This window comes from Neolamprologus brichardi, unplaced genomic scaffold (assembly GCF_056152115.1).
Source record: "Neolamprologus brichardi isolate AB-2024 unplaced genomic scaffold, ASM5615211v1 NODE_ptg000008l+_length_2720982_cov_1, whole genome shotgun sequence".
NCBI classification, from domain to species: domain Eukaryota; kingdom Metazoa; phylum Chordata; class Actinopteri; order Cichliformes; family Cichlidae; genus Neolamprologus; species Neolamprologus brichardi.
In genome coordinates this window covers 1,975,266-1,998,238 of record NW_028270135.1, presented here as the reverse complement: position 1 = coordinate 1,998,238, position 22,973 = coordinate 1,975,266, and the positions used below count along the sequence as shown (strand labels likewise).

At 42.9% G+C, this 22,973-nt stretch overlaps 2 protein-coding genes across 3 annotated transcripts in view; one reads left to right on the top strand and one right to left on the bottom strand.

Moving 5' to 3' along the window:
• Window positions 1-1,442: 1,442 nt before the first annotated feature.
• LOC148094779 (uncharacterized) lies at window positions 1,443-6,402 on the bottom strand. Its single transcript, XM_087837127.1, has 5 exons — window positions 6,266-6,402; window positions 5,022-6,188; window positions 2,040-3,336; window positions 1,628-1,853; window positions 1,443-1,529 (listed from the first exon to the last, which is right to left on the bottom strand). The coding sequence occupies exons 2-5, from the start codon at window positions 5,932-5,934 to the stop codon at window positions 1,443-1,445; spliced, it is 2,523 nt and encodes an 840-aa protein (XP_087693253.1). The 5' UTR covers window positions 5,935-6,188; window positions 6,266-6,402.
• Window positions 6,403-16,047: 9,645 nt separating this feature from the next.
• Window positions 16,048-22,973, top strand: part of tsnare1 (T-SNARE Domain Containing 1) — a 250,202-nt gene continuing 243,276 nt past the window's right edge. For both annotated transcript variants that reach the window (XM_087837141.1, XM_035913745.2), the window contains exon 1: window positions 16,048-16,172. The gene's annotated coding sequence lies outside the window, so the exon portion shown is untranslated. The remainder of the gene's footprint in view (window positions 16,173-22,973) is intronic.

The following is a 22,973-nucleotide window of genomic DNA, read 5'->3' as shown; positions in this document are numbered from 1 at the left end:
GCAAAGCGGTGGATGTGCTGGGTTATGGGACAGTGGAGATGTGTTATCTGAAGTGACGAACAACATTTTGCCGTCTGGCAATCTGATAGATCAGTCGGGGTTTGGCGGTTGCCAGGAGTACAGTACTTGTCTGACTACATCCAATGTAGCGTTTCTATGTTGAAAATATGAATTTACTTAGAAAGCATAACTTATTTCTATTTGCACACAATAATAAAATTAATCAGGAAAAAAATTCCCAGGGTTAATATTATTAGCTCCTGTAAAACAGACCCTTTAAATTGATCCATAACATAAACTGTTATTGTGCAAAGATGTGCTTAAAGCCTTTACAAGGTTCAAGAATTACAAAGTTAAAGTTAAAACTGAGGGTTATCTTCCAATTAACTCGTAGTATAAAAACATCAGCAAGGGTCTGAGCTGTTGTTTGAGAAGCCAATGAAAGAAAACCAAAGAAATCAGTTTAGACTTGAGAAAAACATCTTCACAACGCAGAAGATGGATACAAAGTTACCAGATTATTTCCAAGTGTCAAGAACTGGAGGGAGAAGTATCATCAAAAAATTCAAGGACAGCCACAGAGTACAGAGCAGAGGTGTGAAAAGAAGAGTCAAAACCGTCAAAAAGGTCTCAGGCCAAGAAAGATTAAGCTTACTTAGGAAGTGTGTACTTTGGTCAGATGAGACAAAACTAGAACTCTCTGGCCACAGAGGTGCTGCTTATGTTTGGAGGAAGAATGGAGAGGCGTACAACTCAAAGAACACATCCACAAAAGGAAACATGGTGGTGGGATTATTTTGCTGTGGGGGTGCTTCAGTGTCTGTAACTGGATATCTTGTAAAAGTGGTAGGAATCATGCAGAGAGAAGGATATGTGAAGAAGAAGAAAACCTCAAACAGTCAGCAGCAAATCTGGATCTGGGTGATCGCTCTGTCTTCCAACATGACAACAACCCAAAAAATATCAGTCCTGGTAAACAACTACCATCAGAAGTCTAAAGTCAACATTACTGATTGGTCTGCTGAACTGAAGATCAACATCCGTGCCAGAAGATCATCAAATCTGAAGCTTGAGAGATCGCCTGTCAGGGTTCGCTGGAGGACTCACACGCAGGACTCAGAGGCACAGTATTTATTACAATTCACCAGGTGTATTTACAAACAGTGCAGAGGGGGTAGTGCTATATACAAGGTAGTGACAGGGGAAAAGGCTCCGGGGTAATCCAGGGAGGGAAAGGACACTCGCTCTTCTTCTTCTCTCTCCAGACACTCACACAACGGAATCCACTCGGGGAATGCAGGGTCGGGTCCAGGGGATCTATGTACAGAAAGGAGCATACGTCAGAGGTTTTGCGTAGGGAAAAGAGAACGTGCTCAGAGCCGGGCTGCACTAACGTGAGTCACACACAACGATCCAGCGATGAGCAGAAGCCACTCCTTGGCTTAAATGCTGGCTGTGCTGATGAGGCCCAGGTGTTTCCTCTTCAGAGGGGTGTGGGCCGAAGGCGTGAACCCACCATGAGTTCCGCCCTGGCGAGAGAGAGAGAGAGAGAGCGAGAGAGAGAGAGAGAGAGCTCCTAGTCAGCGGCCTGCTGATCCCCTGGCCGTGACAGTACCCCCCCCCCAACGGGAGCCCCCCGGCGACCCCCAGGCTTCTCCGGGTGAGCCGCGTGGAACTCCCGCAACATGTCCTCGTCCAGCAGTGCCGCCCGCGGGATCCACGAGCGCTCCTCAAGACCGTAGCCCTCCCAGTCCACCAGATACTGCAAGCCGCGCCCCCGGCGCCTGACGTCCATGATCCGAGAGACGGTGAACGCCGGATGGCCGTCGATGATCCGGGCGGGCGGCGGGGCCCTGGAAGGAGGGCACAAAGGACTGGAGAGACAGGGCTTTACTTGAGACACGTGGAAAACGTTATGAATGCGCATATTCCGAGGCAGCTCAAGACGGACGGAAACTGGGTTAACCAAAGAGTTAATCACAAACGGGCCAATGAAGGTGGGAGACAGCTTCTTCGATTCCGACCTGAGAGGAACAAACCTGGTCGACAGCCAAACCTTCTGCCCAGGCGTGTATGCTGGCACCGGGGTCCTGCGGCGGTCCGCCAGGCGTTTGTTCCGGTCCGCTGTTCGGAGAAGAGTGGTCCGCGTCGCCTTCCAGGCACGCCGACACCTTCGGAGGTGCCGTTGAACCGAAGGCACGAAATGCTCACCTTCAATCGCCGGGAACAAGGGTGGTTGGAAACCCAGAGAGGCCTCGAAGGGGGAAACACCGGTGGCCGAGGAAGTGAGGCTGTTATGCGCATACTCGATCCAAGGGAGCTGTTCGCTCCAGGTGGTTTGGTGGGTGGAGGCCACACATCGTAGGGCCGCTTCGAGCTCCTGGTTCGCGCGCTCTGTTTGACCGTTCGTCTGCGGGTGAAAGCCGGAGGAGAGACTGACCTGAGCCCCAAGGGCGGAGCAGAATTCCTTCCAGACGCGGGAAGTGAACTGCGGACCTCTGTCGGACACAACATCGGTGGGGATCCCATGGAGGCGGAAGACGTGAGTTGTTAGGAGCCGGGCGGTCTCCAGAGCCGTGGGAAGCTTGGGGAGGGCGACAAAGTGTACAGCCTTAGAAAAACGGTCAATTATGGTGAGAATAACTGTGTTACCTGAGGACGGTGGTAGGCCTGTCACAAAGTCGATAGCGATATGTGACCAGGGGCGGCTTGGTGTAGGTAGAGGCCGGACCAGACCAGCGGTAGGTCGGTTGACAGTCTTGTTCTGCGCGCAGACTGGACAGGCAGCGACGTACTCACGGACGTCATTGGTGAGGGTGGGCCACCAGGCGAAACGTTGGATGAATGAGATGGTGCGGTGGACCCCTGGGTGGCAGGTAAACTTGGCGGTATGAGCCCAGTGCAGCACCTGGGAGCGAACAGAGGAGGGAACAAAAAGCAATCCAGGCGGGCCGGTTCCAGGGTCCGGTTCCGTTCGTTGGGCCTCCTTTATGGCAGTCTCTATTTCCCAGGTCAGCGTTCCGATAACACAAGTGGGCGGGAGAATGGGAGAGTCACGGGCAACGTCCTCGGAGACCGTGAATTGACGAGAGAGGGCATCGGGTTTGGTGTTGCGAGATCCAGGCCTGTAAGTAATAGTGAACTGAAACCGAGTGAAGAACAGGGCCCACCTAGCTTGTCGAGCATTGAGCCGTTTTGCTGATCGAATATACTCCAGATTTTTATGATCTGTCCACACTACAAAAGGCTGGGCTGCGCCCTCCAGCCAGTGGCGCCATTCCTCCAAGGCAAGCTTGACGGCAAGGAGTTCCCGGTCCCCCACGTCATAATTCCGTTCTGCAGGGGTGAGACACCGTGAATAGTAAGCACACGGGTGGAGTTTACCTTCGTGCTGTTGGGAGAGCACGGCCCCCACCCCAGAATCCGAAGCGTCCACCTCCACGACGAATTGCTGAGTGAGTCCTGGCTGAACAAGGATGGGGGCAGAGGCGAAGCGGTCCTTAAGGAGGGCGAGCCGGCTCGTCCCAGTGGAAGGGAACCTTAGGGAACCTTAGGTGAAGTAAGACGGGTTAGTGGGAGAGCGACCTTACTGAAATCACGGATGAAACGACGATAGAAATTCGCAAAGCCCAGGAAACACTGAAGCTGCCTGCGATTGGGAGGGGTTGGCCAGTTAACGACTGCTCGGACCTTAGCGGGGTCAGCCTTGAGATTGCCACGGTCAATGACATAGCCCAGAAAAGAAACCGTGCTCACATGAAACTCACATTTTTCAGCCTTGACGAATAACCGGTTCTCTAGGAGGCGAAGCAGGACCTGTCTGACGTGGCGTTCATGTTCAGCAACGGAGCGAGAGAAAATGAGGATGTCGTCAAGGTAAACAAAAACTGAATGGTTTATGAAATCCCGGAGCACGTCGTTAACCAAAGCTTGAAAAAAAGCAGGGGCGTTGGTCAGACCAAACGGCATAACTAGATACTCGAAATGACCCAAGTGAGTATTAAAAGCCGTCTTCCATTCATCCCCCTCTCTGATTCTCACCAGGTGGTATGCGTTCCGTAAATCCAGTTTGGTGAAGATTGTGACCCCTTGAAGCAGTTCAAAGGCCGAGGTCAACAGAGGCAACGGGTACTTATTCTTCACAGTAATGCTGTTGAGACCACGATAGTCAATACAAGGCCTCAGGCTCTTGTCCTTTTTCTCAACAAAGAAAAATCCCGCAGCTACGGGGGAGGAGGAGGGGCGGATTATTCCTGCAGTAAGAGACTCAGTAATATACTTCTCCATGGCTTCCCGTTCGGGTCGTGAGATGCTATACAGTCGACTCTTGGGAAGTGACGCACCCGGCAGTAGGTCTATTCCACAATCATATGGTCTGTGGGGGGGGTAGGGAGGAAGCCCTGTCTTTCCTAAACACCTCCCCCAGATCATGATAGACAGATGGGACAGAGGAGAGGTCAGGGGGGTCGGATGCTGGAGAGGGAGTGAGTGAGGTAATAGCTGGGGTGGCGGCTTTCAAACAGGTCATATGGCACCCCTCCCCCCACCCAAGAACGCATCCCTTCTTCCAATCCAGTACGGGGTTATGTTGCTGTAACCAGGGAAACCCCAAAATCAACAGAGTGAGGGGCGCCTTAAAGATGAACAACTGTAAGGTTTCCGTGTGATTGCCAGAAAGTGTTAAAGCTAGTGGCTCTGTAATATGGGTGATATCAGGAAGGCGCTGGCCACTGAGGGCAGTGACTTGAAGCGTATGTGGCAGAGCTGTGAGGCTGAGGCCTAATTTATGGGCCAGAGTGGCATCAATGAAACTTTGCTCCGCCCCTGAATCAATCAATGCGCGGAGTGGATGAGGAACCGAGTGAACAGTAAGCTTGGCTGAAATCATTAAACGCGGAGGAGACCGTGTGCAGGAAACCTCGCCCACCCGTACTCTCCTCACTACCGGCGGGCACGATCTTTTGGTCGCGCTTGACATGTGGTGGCAATATGGCCCTTGTGGCCACAGTTAAAGCACTCACCGGCCATCCAGCGGCGATGTCGCTCCTCGGGAGATAACCTGAAGCGTCCTAATTGCATAGGCTGCTCGCCCTCGGTCTCGTCCTCCCTCTCCCGAAGGACTCCGCCTCCGACCGCACCTCTGCTGTAGGCCATCTCCATGTATCCAGGGGGCTTATGGGTGTTGTAGTTTCTCAATCCGCGGCGCGCTCGTAAGTGCTCATCCACCTTTATGCACAGTGATAAAACGTCATCAAGAGAAGCGGGTAACTCCTTCATAAGCAATTCCCCCTTTAAATCGTCACAAACATTGTTCAAAAGGGTACTTATCAACGCCGGCTCCTCCCACCCGGTCTCTTCGGCCAAAGTCCAGAATTCCATGGAGTAGTCTGCCATGCTTCGTCTGCCCTGCTTCAAATTCAGCAACCGGTGAGCAGCAGCGGCTGCCCCGGTGCCCCTCTCAAAAACACTCTTAAACTTAGAATGGAAATCATGGTAAGTGATTTCCGGATCAGATCTTAACACAGCCTGCGCCCAATTTAATGCTCGACCACGCAACAATTGAACGAAAAAGGCAATCTTGGACTCATCGCTCCCATACGTCCTCCGCTGCAGTCTAAACTGTAACCCGAGTTGGATCAAAAATCCTGCACATTTGTCGAACTCACCCGAAAAGGGCTCCGGTGTGGGTAGCGGACGCTCCAGGGGCTCCGATGGAGCCGGAGTGGAGGGCTGAGGCGCCGGGGGTTCTGGAGCTTGTGGAAGAGAAGGCGGAGATGATGTGGGAGGGTTTTCCAGAGGTACATGTTGGGCCAGGGCTTGGGTGAGCGCAGCCAGCTGATGATTGATTTGCCGTAGCATTTGTTCGTGCCGCTCCAGTACCGCTTCCGGAGAAACGGCGATATGCTGGGCAGGGGTTGAGTCCGCTGAGTCCATCGTATGGCTGGCTCGTTACTGTCAGGGTTCGCTGGAGGACTCACACGCAGGACTCAGAGGCACAGTATTTATTACAATTCACCAGGTGTATTTACAAACAGTGCAGAGGGGGTAGTGCTATATACAAGGTAGTGACAGGGGAAAAGGCTCCGGGGTAATCCAGGGAGGGAAAGGACACTCGCTCTTCTTCTTCTCTCTCCAGACACTCACACAACGGAATCCACTCGGGGAATGCAGGGTCGGGTCCAGGGGATCTATGTACAGAAAGGAGCATACGTCAGAGGTTTTGCGTAGGGAAAAGAGAACGTGCTCAGAGCCGGGCTGCACTAACGTGAGTCACACACAACGATCCAGCGATGAGCAGAAGCCACTCCCTGGCTTAAATGCTGGCTGTGCTGATGAGGCCCAGGTGTTTCCTCTTCAGAGGGGTGTGGGCCGAAGGCGTGAACCCACCATGAGTTCCGCCCTGGCGAGAGAGAGAGAGAGAGAGAGAGAGAGAGCTCCTAGTCAGCGGCCTGCTGATCCCCTGGCCGTGACATCGCCAAAGAAGAATGGGGTTGGATTATTCAGGAGACATTTGTGAGACTTGTCGAAAACTTAAACAAATGGCTGCATACTGTTATCCAGCAAAAATGATACACCGCCACTAGCAAAGGAAAGCTGATAATAATTTAGTTTTTCTGAAATAATTTTGCTTCTGTGTGCAAAATAAAATACTGTAAGCAGCCAAAATAAAACAAGAATGTTTGGAAAAGCTGTGTTAAAAGTCCCTTGCTATGTTTAACAGCATTTGGAAATTTTCATAGGAAGGCTAAAGGATTCTTTTCAGATATGGGTTTCACATTTTCATTATAAAATGTTTGTTTAACTAGAATGTAACTTGAAACATTACTTTTTTAAACTGCCAATGATAAAACCACCTTTTTTGGCAAGTGAAGTGGGACTAGCAAAGAATAAATAACTGAGGGCCTCAAGCCATAGTGTATTATGACCAACCAAAGATTATAGCATAAAATCATTAAGCAGTTTGAATTTGGTGGGGAAAGTTTGTGATCATATTTAAGTCCAGATCTAACTCTTCATGATCATGGTCCTAGGTTTTTTGATACAGTATTTCAACTTATGGACTTTCCGTTATTTCGATATTTTCTGTTTATTCTGAGCTTACTTTTATTATTTGCTTTGTGTTTTCAAAATAACCATCTTCCAGTGGCTGGTTTTAGCAGGATAAAGCACCATGTAACAAAGTTCAATCTATTCAGATGACCTCCACAGTCATCAAATGCCAATCCATAAGAGCACATTTTTGAATGTGAAGCTGACAAATCTGCAGCAAATGTGTGGCACTATCATAGCAATGTGGACCAAAATGTCTAGAGAAATGTGGGTGACTCTACAATTGGCTACTGTACATTGAAAACATGTATCCATGCTAACTGGTGTGGTTTTCCTTTTTCTTTATATGTTTATATTTTGGTTATCACATATCATGAATTAAGTTTTCATCACCATAATTGCTGGTGTGGGGCAGCTTGCTTCAACCACTGACAGCATGAAGATTAAGCAGAGAGGAGAATCTTCCATCAACAGAGACGTGGACAACACGGACTGGCCGAGATCCAGTGTAGTCGTTAACAGCACCATTACCACATAGATCAGTCTCACTCTGGACAGGACAGCTGGACTCACTCTCTGCCTCTCTTTGCCTTGCCATATGTATCACATCGTGGTCAGACTGTTGGTGGGTGTGAAGGTCACTTTGGTGTCAGTGAAGCAGATGTCTCTGTGGATGCAAAATGCCCCTGGGGAGAGCCCAGTTTATGGTTCAAAAAGAAGAACAGCGTTCAGCTGCTTGACATTGAAATGAAAAGAATTTTAATACTAGAGGCTCAAAACATGGAGCTTTAGCTAAAACTACATATATATATATATATATATATATATATATATATATATATATATATATATATATATATATATATATATATATATATATACATATATATATATTAGGGGTGCAACGATACACAAAATTCACGGTTCGGTTCGATACTTTGGTGTCACGGTTCGATATTTTTTTGATACAAAAAAAATGTTTTTGCCTTTTTAATTTTTTCATTTATTAAATTTTCACAGCACAGTCTGCACCACATCTCTGTGCGTTCATCATTTGTTTGAAGCCAGCTCACCTCCTGCAACCACTTTTCTGAGAATATGCGCTTCTTTTGTGGTTCGGACTCCTGACATTTCTTTGGAGGTGGAGGAACATCACAGTAATTGCTTAAAGGAGCTTCTTCGACATCTTTAAGAGTTCTAAACAAATGTCTGTCCTCCTCCTGAAAATCTTATGTACGCAAACACGCGTTGCAACTTCTTATCTTGTGCGCATTTTTTATTTTGACAGAATGCGCACCTGCGGACCACTTATGTGCAGCCCTGGTTATTTAGCTCGTCATATTGCAGCCACAAGAAATTCTTTTGTCCATGAAACCATAAAGCTGCACTTTCTTTTTGCCTTATAGTCTGATTTGTCATAAATTTTCCGTTTTGTGGTAAGCTTTTCTTTGGCTGTCACTTCTTCACCCTGACCTGTCTTATTTGGCTCAGCAGAACTAAAATATATATCCTGCTGCTTTTACACACGCACTCACATAACGCTCAGCGATTCTCTGCGCGATCAACCTCTCACATGTTTAAGCTGCGGGAGATTTCACTTGTCATGTTTGCATAGTAAGCTAACGATTGATAAGACGATGTCAGAGGAATTGGTGCGCAAATTATCATCACTCACCAATCAGTGCTGTCGCTCTCTACACACAGTTCGCGTGATTGCAAAGTGAAAGCAAAAAACAAGCGCAAATTCAAACGCGATTTCAATATGTCACATATTGACAGAGGCTCACCGATGCCAATGACATAATTACCCAGCTACATTTCCGAAAGAATGCAAAAGCATTGACATATATTTTTCCTTCCTACGATAGGCCGACGGGCAGGGCAGAGATAGATTTTGGCAGCCCGACTGGAAAAATTGCTAGCCCCGGGACGTCGGGCTAGCAATTTTGCGAGCCCTGTATCTGATTGAGGAATCACTCATCTTTGGAAAAGAGAGTTTATTACAGAGAAATGTCTCTTTCCAAAAGAAAAGCTATACTATACGCTTCTTCTGGGCTATATTCTCAGCAGCATATTAAACATATCAGGTCCCCATAAGGAGAATCATGTGCTAACGGCTGTCTAAATGACTCGGGTAAAGTTTGTAGCATGCGTGCTTGTTGTTTTTGTCTGCTTCCACTTGTCTTTGCACTAGGATGATGTCGGAGTAAATGTGCAGTCATATTCGTTGTGTTTCCACTAGTGCTGTCAGCGTTAATCTGAAATGACGTTAACGCCACAACACGGCAAATCTCCGTTAACGAGCTACGGCGGATCGCCCCGTGTGTGGGGCTGGACGGCCAACACGTTAACGAGCTAACTGCGCTAACACACTAGTTCCCACCCATGTAATTGAGCATTGCGTGGCACATCCAACATACTGTTTTACTTTAGTCCATGACACGCTTACCTTCAGGGTCATACGTCACATGAAAACCAAAATAGTTCCAAATGCCAGATCTGAATGAGGGTGGGGGAGGTTCAATTTGCCATGTTGCAAGGAGAGCTTAACTTCTGTCCCCGGATAAGCTGGAGGAGGTGGCTGGGGAGAGGAAGGTCTGGGCTTCTCTGTTTAGGCTGCTGCCCCTGCAACCAGGCCCCAGATAAAGCAGAAGAAGATGGATGGATGTATATATATATATATATATATATATATATATATATATATATATATACACTAACGGTCAAAAGTTTCAGAGCACCCCAATCTTTCCAGTTTGAAAATTATGCAGTTTATTGTCTTATTACACTCTGAAATTAAAGCATAGAACAAAAAAACCAAATGGAGTCAAAAATGAAAACATGAAATCAATTCATAGACCAAAATGTATTCTAAACATTTGACTCATCAGATTTGGCAAATATAAGAGCTGAACACACCTGTGGCATCTTTCTACAATAGAAATCAAATACTCTTCAGAAAGTTCTGTTGCAGAAGTTCCCATAAATGTGGCAATTATAGGTTGCTTTGCTTTCACTCTTTCTCCAGTTCATCCCAAACCAGCTCGATGGGGTCTGGAGAATGTGCTGGACACTCCATGTTTTCAAGCTTATCATCTTGTTCTTTTTTCCTGAGGTAGTTCTGGCAGAGCTTGGACTTATTTTTTTCATAATTTTTGTGCTGTAGGATGAAGCCCTGACCAACCAGGTGCATACCAGATGATATTGCATGGTGCCGCAGAATGCTGTGGTAGCTGATTTGGTTCAGAGTGCCTCTCACTCTGTACAAGTCACCGACCCTGGATCCGGCAAAACAGCTCCAGACCATCACACTTGTCTCACTGTTATTTATCAGGTGACAGAGGCAGCTCTGCCATGTTGTAGCTCAGACAGAGGTGAAGATGTGAGGTCACAGGTGACTGACTGATGATTTGGTGCTATAGATTAACTAGTATTTATTATCATGACAATTGTTAGGCTGCTGATGTAAATTGATTCATTAGTGTATGTTTGACAAAGAATCTGAATTGACATGTCTCACTTTTTATATGGCATGAATCAATGTGTTATTTTATCAGGTGGCAATATGTCCTAGTGCAGTCAGAGGGGAAGAGCCAGGGCCAAAGGTGAGGCACATCAAGCACAGAATAATAATTGTAATCTGAGGATAAAACGCATGTACTGAGGCTGAAAGAAGCTTCAGTGCTCTCAGAAGACTAAAGATGGCTAAGGTTAACAGTGACTCAAATGAGATTAAACAATGCTGCTGTATGTCCACCAGGAGAGACTGGACAGTATAGATGTAAAGCCAATATGCCAGCAGTTTATCTCTGTTAACGAGAGGAGAAGGCATGTGTTTGGCTCCTTCACATAGTGGACATTGAGTTGTTGTGTGGGACACCAGTAGTCCATGTCTGTTGCTGTAACAGTAGTTCATGTTTGGAATAAAAAAATCTCAGCTCACTGACTTGATCGGGGCAATAGTGCCTAAAATGTTGCATAATTTTGCTGAGAGATCTTTTACTTTGTGGTCATCTTAGATGGACATAAACCACCAGGTCATTCAGTGTTCCCTTAGTGCTAATGTATCAGAGATGTTGGTGTAACTGAAGTAATGTTGTTAAGTCCTTAAAGTCATATTCTTTTATTGTCATGATTGTATTTGAAGCTATTTTTATGTTTCTATGATACCTGATTTATATGAAATATGGCTAAAGTAAACTAAACTCTAAAATACTTAGTCAGTCATTTGTTATATAATTCAAATGTAAAACTATGAATTGTAATTTTAAATGGTTTAAAAGCAGGTAGAATAGCATATGTAGGCAAGTATATTTCTCCTTTTTTATCAAGAAGCAAAGACAAAAAGGGGAAAAAAAGAAACAGGGCAGGGTTCAGTGGTTGAATCATCCGTCCCCACCAATGCCTAAACCAAATCTACACCCTTGCTCTACACTCTGCCTTTGTTTTGTCAAATGGTTTCAGACTTTGCTTCTTTTCTTGGTGTCACTCATTTTCTTTACTGTACCTTTCCAATGTGACGGTGTTGTCTCTTGTTTCTCCCGGCTCTCTTTCTTTCCCTCTCCCTCCTGCTCTTGTTGTGTGCTACTGCTGTTGCGAGTGTAACTACCGCCCCTCCCCCCTCAGCTCAGCGCTGAGCAGAGGGGGGAGGGGCGCGAACGCAAGGCTCTGTTTGCCGTCTCTGCTCAGCGCAAACACAAGGGGGACTTGCAGTGTGAAGCAAAAAAAAGTGAAAGAGAGGGCAGGAGAAAGAAAAAAACAAAAACAAAACCCACAGCTCCCAATAAGGAGCCGGCTCTAAGAGCCATTTCGTTTGCGACCGACCCATCACTAGTCAGAATGACTATTGACTAGTTTTTTTCAAACTTCACACTAAGATATGAAAGTGTAATCTGATTAACCTTGAGCTGTACAAAATTCATTATAGTTGTCATGACAGAGTAAAATAAGCATATTTTCAACGTAACTTGGAGAAGGGTGGGGGGCATAGCTGTTCTTCATAATAAGTTTATTTGTTGGACTGCAGCAATTATTATTCAGGGACTTGTGAAGGCAAAATTGGCAGCAGAAGATGCCCAGACTGAGGGTGTATTCGGATACAATGATAAAAGATCACACAGTCAGGAAAAAATTATTTGAACCCCTGCTGATTTTTAATTTAGTCTATAAGTGAACTGATTTTGTAAGTTTGCCCACTAAGAAACAAATTATCAGTCTATAAAAAAAAATCCAGAAAAATGTATTTCAAAAAAGTTATAAATTAATTCACATTTTCATAAACAAAAATAAGTATTTGATCCCTTTGCAAAATGTGCTTTAGCACTTGGTCACAAAACATTTGTTGGGAACCAGAGAGGTCAGCTGTGTCTTGTATTTGGCTAAACGTTTGCACACATCTCAGGGGGGATGTTGTCCCATTTTGCACATCCTCTCTATGTTTTGTGGTGGAAGCAAGAAATCTTGCTGATTGATCAAATACTTATTTGCATTTTCAAAAAAATTCAGACTGCAATAAGTTTATAACCTTTTTGAAATGCATTTCTCTGGATTTTTTTTATAGACTGATAATTTGTTTCTTAGTGGGCAAACTTACAAAATCAGTTCACTTATAGACTAAATTAAAAATCAGCAGGGGTTCAAATAATTTTTTCCAAGACTGTACAAGCAAAAGATGATGTAGGCGTTGTCACACCTTTTCATACTTGCCAAAAAGCAACAGTTGCTATCCGTCAGTGTAGTCCCAAGTTACTCTTTTTATGGACCATTCATTATTTTCAGTGTTGCATGTAACATGTTCCAAAGAGATGTTACTGTAATTGAGCTAAAATTTTATAATGCAGTAATGTAACATTGGTTACATTGATGGTATGAATGATTATACTACCTGCATAAAAAGTTACAACAAGTGTCTGTTGTAAGAAAAAAGAAAGGAAAAAAACTTTTCGTTAATGGGCACTTGTGCTATACTCAAAACAAAAAGCTAACAACAAGCTAGCCAAGGAGAACAGTGATATAGCAGACCATAGAACAGGTAACAATGGCAGTGTTGCATAGTCAACTTGTAGTATTGTAAAATCCCATTTCTAATGTTTCTAAAGTAGAATCACAGTGGCATATTCATTATGAACAAGCCATAAAAAGGGCTTGTTTTAGCTGCAATGATTTTGTTTGACATTACATTGTGTTTCATGTTCACAGCAACAGCTTCCAAATGCAAGTGCCAAACTTGGAATCAACTCCAGACCTTTCACCTGCTTAACTGATTGAGAAATAATTAAGAAACAGCCCCAGCCTCTCCATGAAACACCTTTGGAGAAAATTCTCTAATTACATTTGAGCCCCTGAAAATTGGGCACTTTCACTGAAAATGTTGGTCAATCCTCAAAGGTCATGCAGCATTGTTGTGCAGTGCTTTGAATCAGAGCGAAGAGTCTACATTTTAATTGTGTCTCTATTGTTTCTTTCAAAATCTATTGTGGTGTCTCATGTGAAGCCATTCTGAATATTCTATCACTCTGAAAACGTTTCTGGACCTAAGTGTATGGCTACTGTAATGCTTACAATGAAAACTGAGAACTTTCTGTAGGCAAAAAAGGTTGACCTACTATGACAGTTGCAGGGAAGTGAATATCAAATTACAAAACCCTAACCTTTGTTAACAACAAATGTTAGGGTTAAATTCTTTATACGAAATTAAAAGTTATGCAAGGGATTTGATTTGAAAGGTAACAAATCCAGCGCATGTCAGTAGACTGCAGATTGCTGTCAACTGGGTTTTGTTTTCTTGCCCCTCCCAGTTTGAACGAGTGCTGTAGAACAAACATGTTTTAATGAGTCAAGTGAGATCAAAAAAATGAAAATTTAGACTCTAACCGTAATGGCTGTGGGATTTCTACTACTGTTTTGGCCACATTCAGATCCACCCCCAAGTTTTTCCCTTTGTTTACCTAAGGTATCAATGCCAGACGAGAAGCATCCTTTTACTCTGGAAGAGGCTGTTAAAGCTGGGTCAGTGAGTCAGAGAATGGTCACTTCTGACCAATAACAGTCATACTGAGGTGAGTTATTGAAGATATGCTGAGCTTTTCAGCAGGGTGCTATTTTTGCTGCTCTTAGTCTCTGTTCACCATTGTTAGTGAAACTCCGAGGCTTAGTGAATAAACTCTCATATGATGTGAGAATGTAATCAAACTTATTACCAGAGAAAAATTATTTTTAGACACTTGAGCCTAACATTAATTGGTATAATATTAAGTTATAAACAGCTATTGTTGTTATTTAGTGTCCTTTTGTCATCTGTCTGGGGACGGGATGTGGCAGTCTAACCTGCTAACAGTAAGTAACTGTGACAGTGTTGGGAATGAATAAGCATGTATGCATGTTTTCATGTGTTAGAGCCCTGACTTCAAGTTCAGGAGATGATGGTTGAGGTGAGGAAGACGAGGATGACATTTTATTAAGATGCCAGTAGTGTTGTCTATTTCCTTCCCATTGTCATTTCTTTGGTGAAGTGTAACCCCTCTCTCAGAGGATAAAACATATTTATCCATATGGCTTGTAGGTGCAGACAGGAATCGAAATGTCCCTTCAGGGAATTTGAACAGCTACGACTTCTCTTGCCCTCTACCTCTGGCATAGCGCGCACATGCATACATAAAACGCCATTAGTCAGAAGGGAGATGTCTGTCCTGCCCACTGTATTCACAAACAGCGAACCTGCTCGTGCATTTGTATATGTATTTTTAATGGATAAATTATTAGTTTATGAGAATGCATCCATTTGTTGACATAATAATCTATGTATGTTTATGGGTACAGTATTTTTTTCTAATAAAAAAATGAAAATTACTGAGTGTAACTTTAAAACAGTAATAAGATACCAAATCACATACAAACTATTTCACATGCTGCACATATGATATTTTCTCTTAGTACATTTCCAAAATCACTGCAGAGGTCTGATACCCCAAAGGTTGAGGCAGCCATGAATCACATCTTATTACCTAGTCATGGCCGTTATCACACCAGGTGTTGTTTTGGACTGAACTTTAGGTGAACTCCATCTCAATGCTTTTTTTCTATCAAATTGGAACCTGTGCAGAGGCATAGGAAGCAGGCACCTAGATCATCTACACCTACGGATCTCTGTCTGGGGCTGGAGTTAGCTCATCTGGTAAATGCAATTGCTTCACATTTTTCCATTTGCTGTTTTCTGCTGTATGACACAATCCATACCGAGACATCCGCAAAGTTAAACAAAAGAACCACGACATTCACACATATCAAACTGTCCTTGTTAGGAACCTGATAAAGTAGATTTTAGATGAGAGTCATGAAAAGCCTTCAGGGAGACTTCTCTTTCTTGATCAGATATGTAATGTAGGTCCTGCTTTTTGGTTGCCTTTACTGTGGAAGACTGGTTCTCCACTCTAAAAGATTCTGGCAGTGTGCATACCGGGCTTTGAATCAACTAATCTGGATGAACCAAAGAAGACAATTGCTTGATGGGAAGGAACGAGACCACCCCTACTGCCTGGTTTGAAACCACAACTAGGACAGGTCTGGTATATCTCCACAGTAGTCACAAGAGCTGGCTGGATTTACTTAGGATGGGTCAATAGAATAGGTGAATATTTCAATTGTTGTTGTTTTGCTCCTAAGCTGCTTTAAGAAAAAATATTTTAAACCCTCACTTTTAAAATGTATGACCTGATCTTCAGATTTCTTTTGGTCTCTGTAGATAATTTCTCTGTTCTGTAGCGGCATTAAAATAATCTGCATATGAATGAATGCAAGAACCCATCAATGATATTCACTTCATCTGTGCTGTATATGTTTAAAACTGTCATGAAAACTGTAATTCACATACAACTCTTTTAGATTTTCAATTGCTGAAGATTTCAGAATATATAGCTATTGTATAGGTACATAATACAGGGTATTAACCGACACAGTAGGTCTCAACTACAAATCCCACAGTTCTTTGCCAAGACTTAACCAGATCATATGACCAGGGAGCCGAAGCAGGTGGTTGGATCATATGATGTTGTCAGGCGAAGCTGAGGAAGAGCAGGATTTCTGAATCACTGAATCACAGCCCACATCAATCCCTACATTCAAAGGTAAAACTGGAGGAATCCCTCCTTTTCACCCTGCGTTTTTCAGCCTGTAGTGACTGTTTTTATGCTCCAGCCTCACACCGAGGCAGAGGGAAGAGGGGAGGAGATTAGTAGGGAGGAGAGTAGAAACAAAGATGAGGGGGATGGGAGGCCATCAGAGATGCCTTTTCGTTGCTTTCTGCAGACAACAAGAGAGCAGATGTTTGTTGAAATCTTTCTGCTGTAAACATATTGTGCCTGCAGGCTAAGTGAGGAGCGTGTGCTTGTGACTTTGTATGGATGCCATATTCTTTGAGATGTTCAGAGAAAGGATGGATGTGTGATAGTTATACTCCCTTTCTCTTATAAAAGCTATCTGTTGTGTCTGTGATCATGTCATCCCTGGATAGTTCCTGTTTCCTGCTCTTATTTTTATTATTCTTGGGAAAGTAGGTTTGTGAATTAACCGGTTGCTTTTTGGACAGTGTTTTAGCATTCAGTTTCATATCATTTAACAAAGTCAAGGAGCCAGACCGCCCCTTTAATGGGCCTGTTTTTCAGGCTGAAATATGTTTTTATATTGTGTTTATACTTTAGACTTAAATATGAAAAGACTGAAGCGCAGGCGCCCTGGAGAGAGGTCACTTTGCTCAGTTTGCCATAGCAATTTAGCATGTCACATGTGTTTATGGGAGTAGATTAACTTTAGGTTTATGTTGCAAATAGATATATCTATCTTCTTCTTAAGTGTTTGATCTTTTAGGGTGGTATGACATTCATGTATGCCCAATATGAAGCTACACTCTATATCTGGCTAGCTTAGCTTAGCATGTAGACACACATAAAGAGTTAGAAACAGCAGATGCTTACACCTAAATGACAGAAATGGCTAATAGCTTTAGCAAATTTACTGGGCGAGCATCTCCTGGCTGGAATTTCACAACAGCATAATAAAAAGCCTGTTATTAAGAGGGATTTTGAATCTCTCTAAGAATCCATTAAAAATGGCAAAACCTGCTGGCACCATGGGACGTACATGCTGACAGCTGTGTGTGTAGTACACATGATGCCAGCTAAAGTATCATGTAGTATATTTGCTAACTCTTTCCTAGCAAAAGAGCAAAGACACATTAATCAAGCTAGTAATTTGAAATAGATGATAAAAGTTTCATATGTGTATCCCCAAAAAAGGAGATATTGAACATAAAGACTATTAGAGATCATTTTCTTGTCTTTTCACCATATGCAGTGTTGGGAAGGTTACTTTTAAAATGTATTCCATTATAGAATACATGCCCCAAAATGTATTCTGTAACGTATTCCGTTACGTTACTCAATGAGAGTAATGTATTCTGAATACTTTGGATTACTTAATATATTATCATGCTGTTTACAACTACATGAATGTGCTATTGCTGTGATTTATTACTGTTACTGAAGGTCCGCGGCTCCGAACCGTAGTAAAGGGACCTCTGGCTAATACGTCGGGTTCTGTGTCGGGCTCGTAGCCGAAAACTAGCTTTACTTTGTTGTCTGGGTCAACTTTGCTAGCGAGAGACAGAGAGAGGCGTTGAAAGGCTGCTCCAACAGAACTTATTGTTTCAGAGGAAAACACGAACACGGTGTACAGTCGAGTCTTAATAGCTTACTTACAACTGGGCTCGTCAGGCTCTCTTCTTGGCTGCAGTGGTTATTATTATATTTACATGCTTCCAGCTCCCGTTTCTGCTCGATGACAGCTCGTACTTTTCCTTTTTCTCCCTCCCTCGCTCACAGACACATAACGTGTATGGCAGTCCATTCTCCCTGCAGCACGGACTACACTGCCCATGATGCTACATTCTTTAGAGCTATACCTGTAGCATTCTGCCTATTAGCTTAGCACAACAACAACAACAGGCTCTCTCACCCAGGAAACACGCAGAGCGAGAGCGTCACCCTGTAACCATGGCAACTGTAACGCTGCCGCCTGGAACAACAGAACGTAGCTGTCAAACAAAACCCAAACAGTCCTGACCCGCCACAATATGAAACAGGGAAGTACCGCCGTGTAATCCATTTATTTCAACAAAGTAACTGTATTCTAAATACCACCTTTTTAAACGGTAACTGTAACGGAATACAGTTACTCATATTTTGTATTTTAAATACGTAACGGCGGTACATGTATTCCGTTACTCCCCAACACTGACCATATGGTAGGTCTAGATCATAGTTGTGTTATGGGTTCAGTGCTCTCATCGTGGAGTTATATTTTGAGAAACTGACTTTCAGTTTTCTTTTTAGAGTTGCTGCTGTATAAGCTGCTGTAGAGCATGCATGGTCTAAAATAAACAGTAGCCGAGAAAACAATCTGCCCTCAAGGTTCTGGGACTTTTAATTATGTCACATAAGCCTTTCAGAATATGACAATGATGCACCACTGCACAATTGACATCCTGCTACACATCGTTGGGCTGACTCAGTCTCATCTACTGTCATCTACTCTCCCATTTCTTCTTGTATTTTAATCTGTCTGCTATTTTTTAATGAAGTGATGAAGATGAAGAAAACTTGTTTTGGGATTTAGGCCCCTGTGTGGATTTCTGTTGTTCTTCCAATGGCTTGACAACACTTTTGGTAGTTAATGCATCAAAACAAATTATTACATTTAGTCTTTCTCTGAGTTGCTCGTGGAGGTGGAAGTATTTCAGTAAACTGAATGAGTTACCTATCCTGTATCTCTTGAGTAAGTGAAAATAAACATAGATTATGCAGTTCCCTTTAGGGTTTATGCATTGTAATGGTTCTTGTTTTGGATTTTCGGTCTGAAACATTGCAGTTTAGTCCAGTCTCAGTCTCAGTGCTTTTCCAGCCTCATATCTAGAAGCAGTAGGTAGCAGTTTTCAGCTCTGATAAAACCTACTGTGCACCACCTGTCCACCACCAAACACAAATTTGACACAGCTAGAGTCAAATGCAAAATGTGTGAAAAAACCAGCCAGAAAAGACTGTGGTGTCCTCCACCTGTAAAACCATTCCTGTTTTGGGTGTTGTCTCATTGTTGCCCCTGTATTGAATCTGTTGTTAATTTAATCAAGCAGCTGAAACTGGTAACACCCCCTCTGCTACTGAAGTGAGCAGATTGATATTTCGGGGCAATATACAGGGGCGATCGTGGCTCAAGAGTTGGGAGTTCGCCTTGTAATCGGAAGGTTGCTGGTTCGAGCCCCCGGCTTGGACAGTCTCGGTCGTTGTGTCTTTGGGCAAGACACTTCACCCGTTGCCTACTGGTGGTGGTCAGAGGGCCCGGTGGTGCCAGTGTCCGGCAGCCTCGCCTCTGTCAGTGCGCCCCAGGGCAGCTGTGGCTACAATGTAGCTTGCCATCACCAGTGTGTGAATGTGTGGATGACTGGTTGTGTAAAGCGCTTGGGGTCCATAGGGACTAGAAAAGCGCTATATAAATACAGGCCTTTTACCATTTATCTCAGAAGTTGAATTTACTTTTTTGTTTGTGTTCCTTCTGTAGTTCTTTACCCATAAAGTCCGAAAGTCTTAGTTTAGTTTTCTGATTACTTTTAGGATATAACTGGTTAGTTCTGTTTGTGTCCATTTACCATTAACCCCCCCCATCCCCACCTTTTTCCTGTTCCATCACTGACTTGTTGTGTCATTGACGTACCTGTGTATCTCCTCGCCCTATGTCCCCTGTGCTTTTTGTATTTGCATTCCTAGTGATTTTTGGTATTTGGATTGCCTGGCATTGTTCTTTGATGATTTTGGATTTCTGGACAACATTTATCTCTGAACTATCAATATCAAAAGCTCACTTTAAGGTTCATGCCTGTCTCCTGTTCAAATTAATCTACTGTAAAATTCAGGCAGTGTAATATGATAATACAAGTAACTAAAGGTCAAGGTCACTATACTAGTTTGGAAGAAGACTCTACTAGTCTGGAACAAATGTTCTGTTGGACTCAATAATTATGTGAGCTTGAGTTGAATTATATGCAAATTAAGCAAGGCGGTTAAAAATACCCAATGACTGCAGTAACTATCACAATTCCTGTCAAAATGAATACAGTATATTGACTCATCTGATGTAAAGGATGAAATCTGAACTAAAACACACCCAGAAATTCAGCTGTGTCAGCATGACATGACAGCTTAAACCTCCATTTTATTTGTAATGTTTACATATGGCTCCTATTCAGAACTGCCATCTGCTGTGGTATCTGCACAAATACATGATCATACCTTGACATAACAGTCACAGCCCCAGTGCGTAAATAATTAGCTGTTGTTTGTCATTGCGAGATTATCCCAACAGTGAAAGGGTAGATCTATTGTCCACTGGCTATCATGCAGGTAACGGTAAACAACTGTTTATTTATATTTTCCTCCATATTTACTGACGAGTTCTGCCAAAAAAACTAACAAAAAACGGACAGAATGATTTGCTGACTAAAATCTGATCTATTTCTAAACAGAAAATCACTCTCTCTCCCCCACCAGCCTGAGCATTGGGTTATTCTGTGTTTTTTAATACATTTTTAATATGTTTTCAGAAACAGCCTGTAACCATAGACTGTATATAAAACAAGGATCTAATGACCCTGACATCAGCTTTTGGTTTTGTAATGTGCCGAAAAGACTGTTTGAATCAAAAGTTGGAGTACTAGTTATCAGCTAATGCAAGATAACTAGATTTAGAGTTTGCATCCAGTCCATGGGTACAATACAGAGACGACCATACCTGCTAGCCACAGACCTTTTATAACATTTTTACTTACCAAAACTCAAAAACTCAAGTAAACCCTGCTTGGAACATTTGTACCACATCATATTTTTCAGATATATGCACATTTTTCACATTTCTTTCATCTAATAAATTTTGTAAAATACAAAAAACAAACAAACCTCTACACCTTGGACCTTTTAGTACATTTTCATTTTCTCCCATGCAGTATTGTAACTCACTTTTCATGATTACCACTCAAGCCTCCTTGCACTTGAACTGGTTCAGAATGCAACAGTTATAATGTTATAGCAAAAACGAGCAAGCAATAACCTATCCCCCTTGCTTATGGTACCCTTCACCGGGTTTCAGTGAAATTCAGAATTTACTTTGCAGTTTTATTAATCCCATCACCAGTGTTGGGGAGTAACGGAATACATGTACCGCCGTTACGTATTTAAAATACAAAATATGAGTAACTGTATTCCGTTACAGTTACCGTTTAAAAAGGTGGTATTTAGAATACAGTTACTTTGTTGAAATAAATGGATTACACGGCGGTACTTCCCTGTTTCATATTGTGGCGGGTCAGGACTGTTTGGGTTTTGTTTGACAGCTACGTTCTGTTGTTCCAGGTGGCAGTGTTACAGTTGCCATGGTTACAGGGTGACGCTCTCTCTGCGTGTTTCCTGGGTGAGAGAGGCCTTTTTGTTGTTGTTGTGCTAAGCTAATAGGCAGAATGCTACAGGTATAGCTCTAAAGAATGTAGCATCATAGGCAGTGTAGTCCGTGCTGCAGGGAGAATGGACTGCCATACCCGTTATGTGTCTGTGAGCGAGGGAGGGAGAAAAAGGAAAAGTACGAGCTGTCATCGAGCAGAAACGGGAGCTGGAAGCATGTAAATATAATAATAACCACTGCAGCCAAGAAGAGAGCCTGACGAGCCCAGCTGTAAGTAAGCTATTAAGACTCGACTGTACACCGTGTTCGTGTTTTCCTCCAAAAACAATAAGTTCAGTTGGAGCAGCCTTTCAACGCCTCTCTCTGTCTCTCGCTAGCAAAGTTGACCCAGACAACAAAGTAAAGCTAGTTTTTGGCTACAAGCCCGACACAGAACCCACCGTATTAGCCAGAGGTCCCTTTACTACGGTTCGGAGCCGCGGACCTTCAGTAACAGTAATAAATCACAGCAATAGTACATTCATGTAGTTGTAAACAGCATGATAATATATTAAGTAATCCAAAGTATTCAGAATACGTTACTGTCATTGAGTAACATAACGGAATACGTTACAGAATACATTTTGGGCATGTATTCTGTAATCTGTAATGGAATACATTTTAAAAGTAACCTTCCCAACACTGCCCATAGCAAGCCTTTCATGAGAGGCAGGAATGGTATTTCAGCAGTTCAGCAGATTTACTTAAACATTTTTCTGTGTTCCACATTGTTGCTTGTATTGATTGATTGATTGATTGGTAATTTATTTCAACACGTGAACAATATACAAGTACATTTAGAAAAGAAAATAAGAGAAAAAAATACTATACAAATTACATACAAAAAAACCGTTCTGATTAATTTACATGTTGAAAGGGAAGAAGTAAACACTTATTTAATCCCACCCCTTTGCCATAAATTATCAGTTAATATTTAGTCAGCTTCCTTACTGATATAATTTGTAATAAAAATAGTGAACAGATTTCTGATATACTATATACTATAATATCACATCATGAGTTTTTTTTTGTTTTTTTGTTGTTGTTTTTTTAAATAGAGACATTCACTTAATTTAAATATTTTCCTTTTCTTTCAAGTTTGACATGTTTGGACATTGCTTTAATTCCATATTCAGACTGTTCCATAGTTTCACTCCATGAACAGAAACACAAAAGCCTTTTCTTGTAGTACGTATGTCAGTATGTATGTTTGAATGTATATAACAACATGTGTACATATATGTACTGTATGTTGGATAAAGGATGAGTGCATTTCCTAAATGTCTTAGTGTTCTTAGAGACTTCAGTGGCCTAAGACCTGCCTCTATGGTCATGATATTGTGTGTTTTTTGACTCAAGAAGTGACAATAAGCTTAAATAAAATTCTG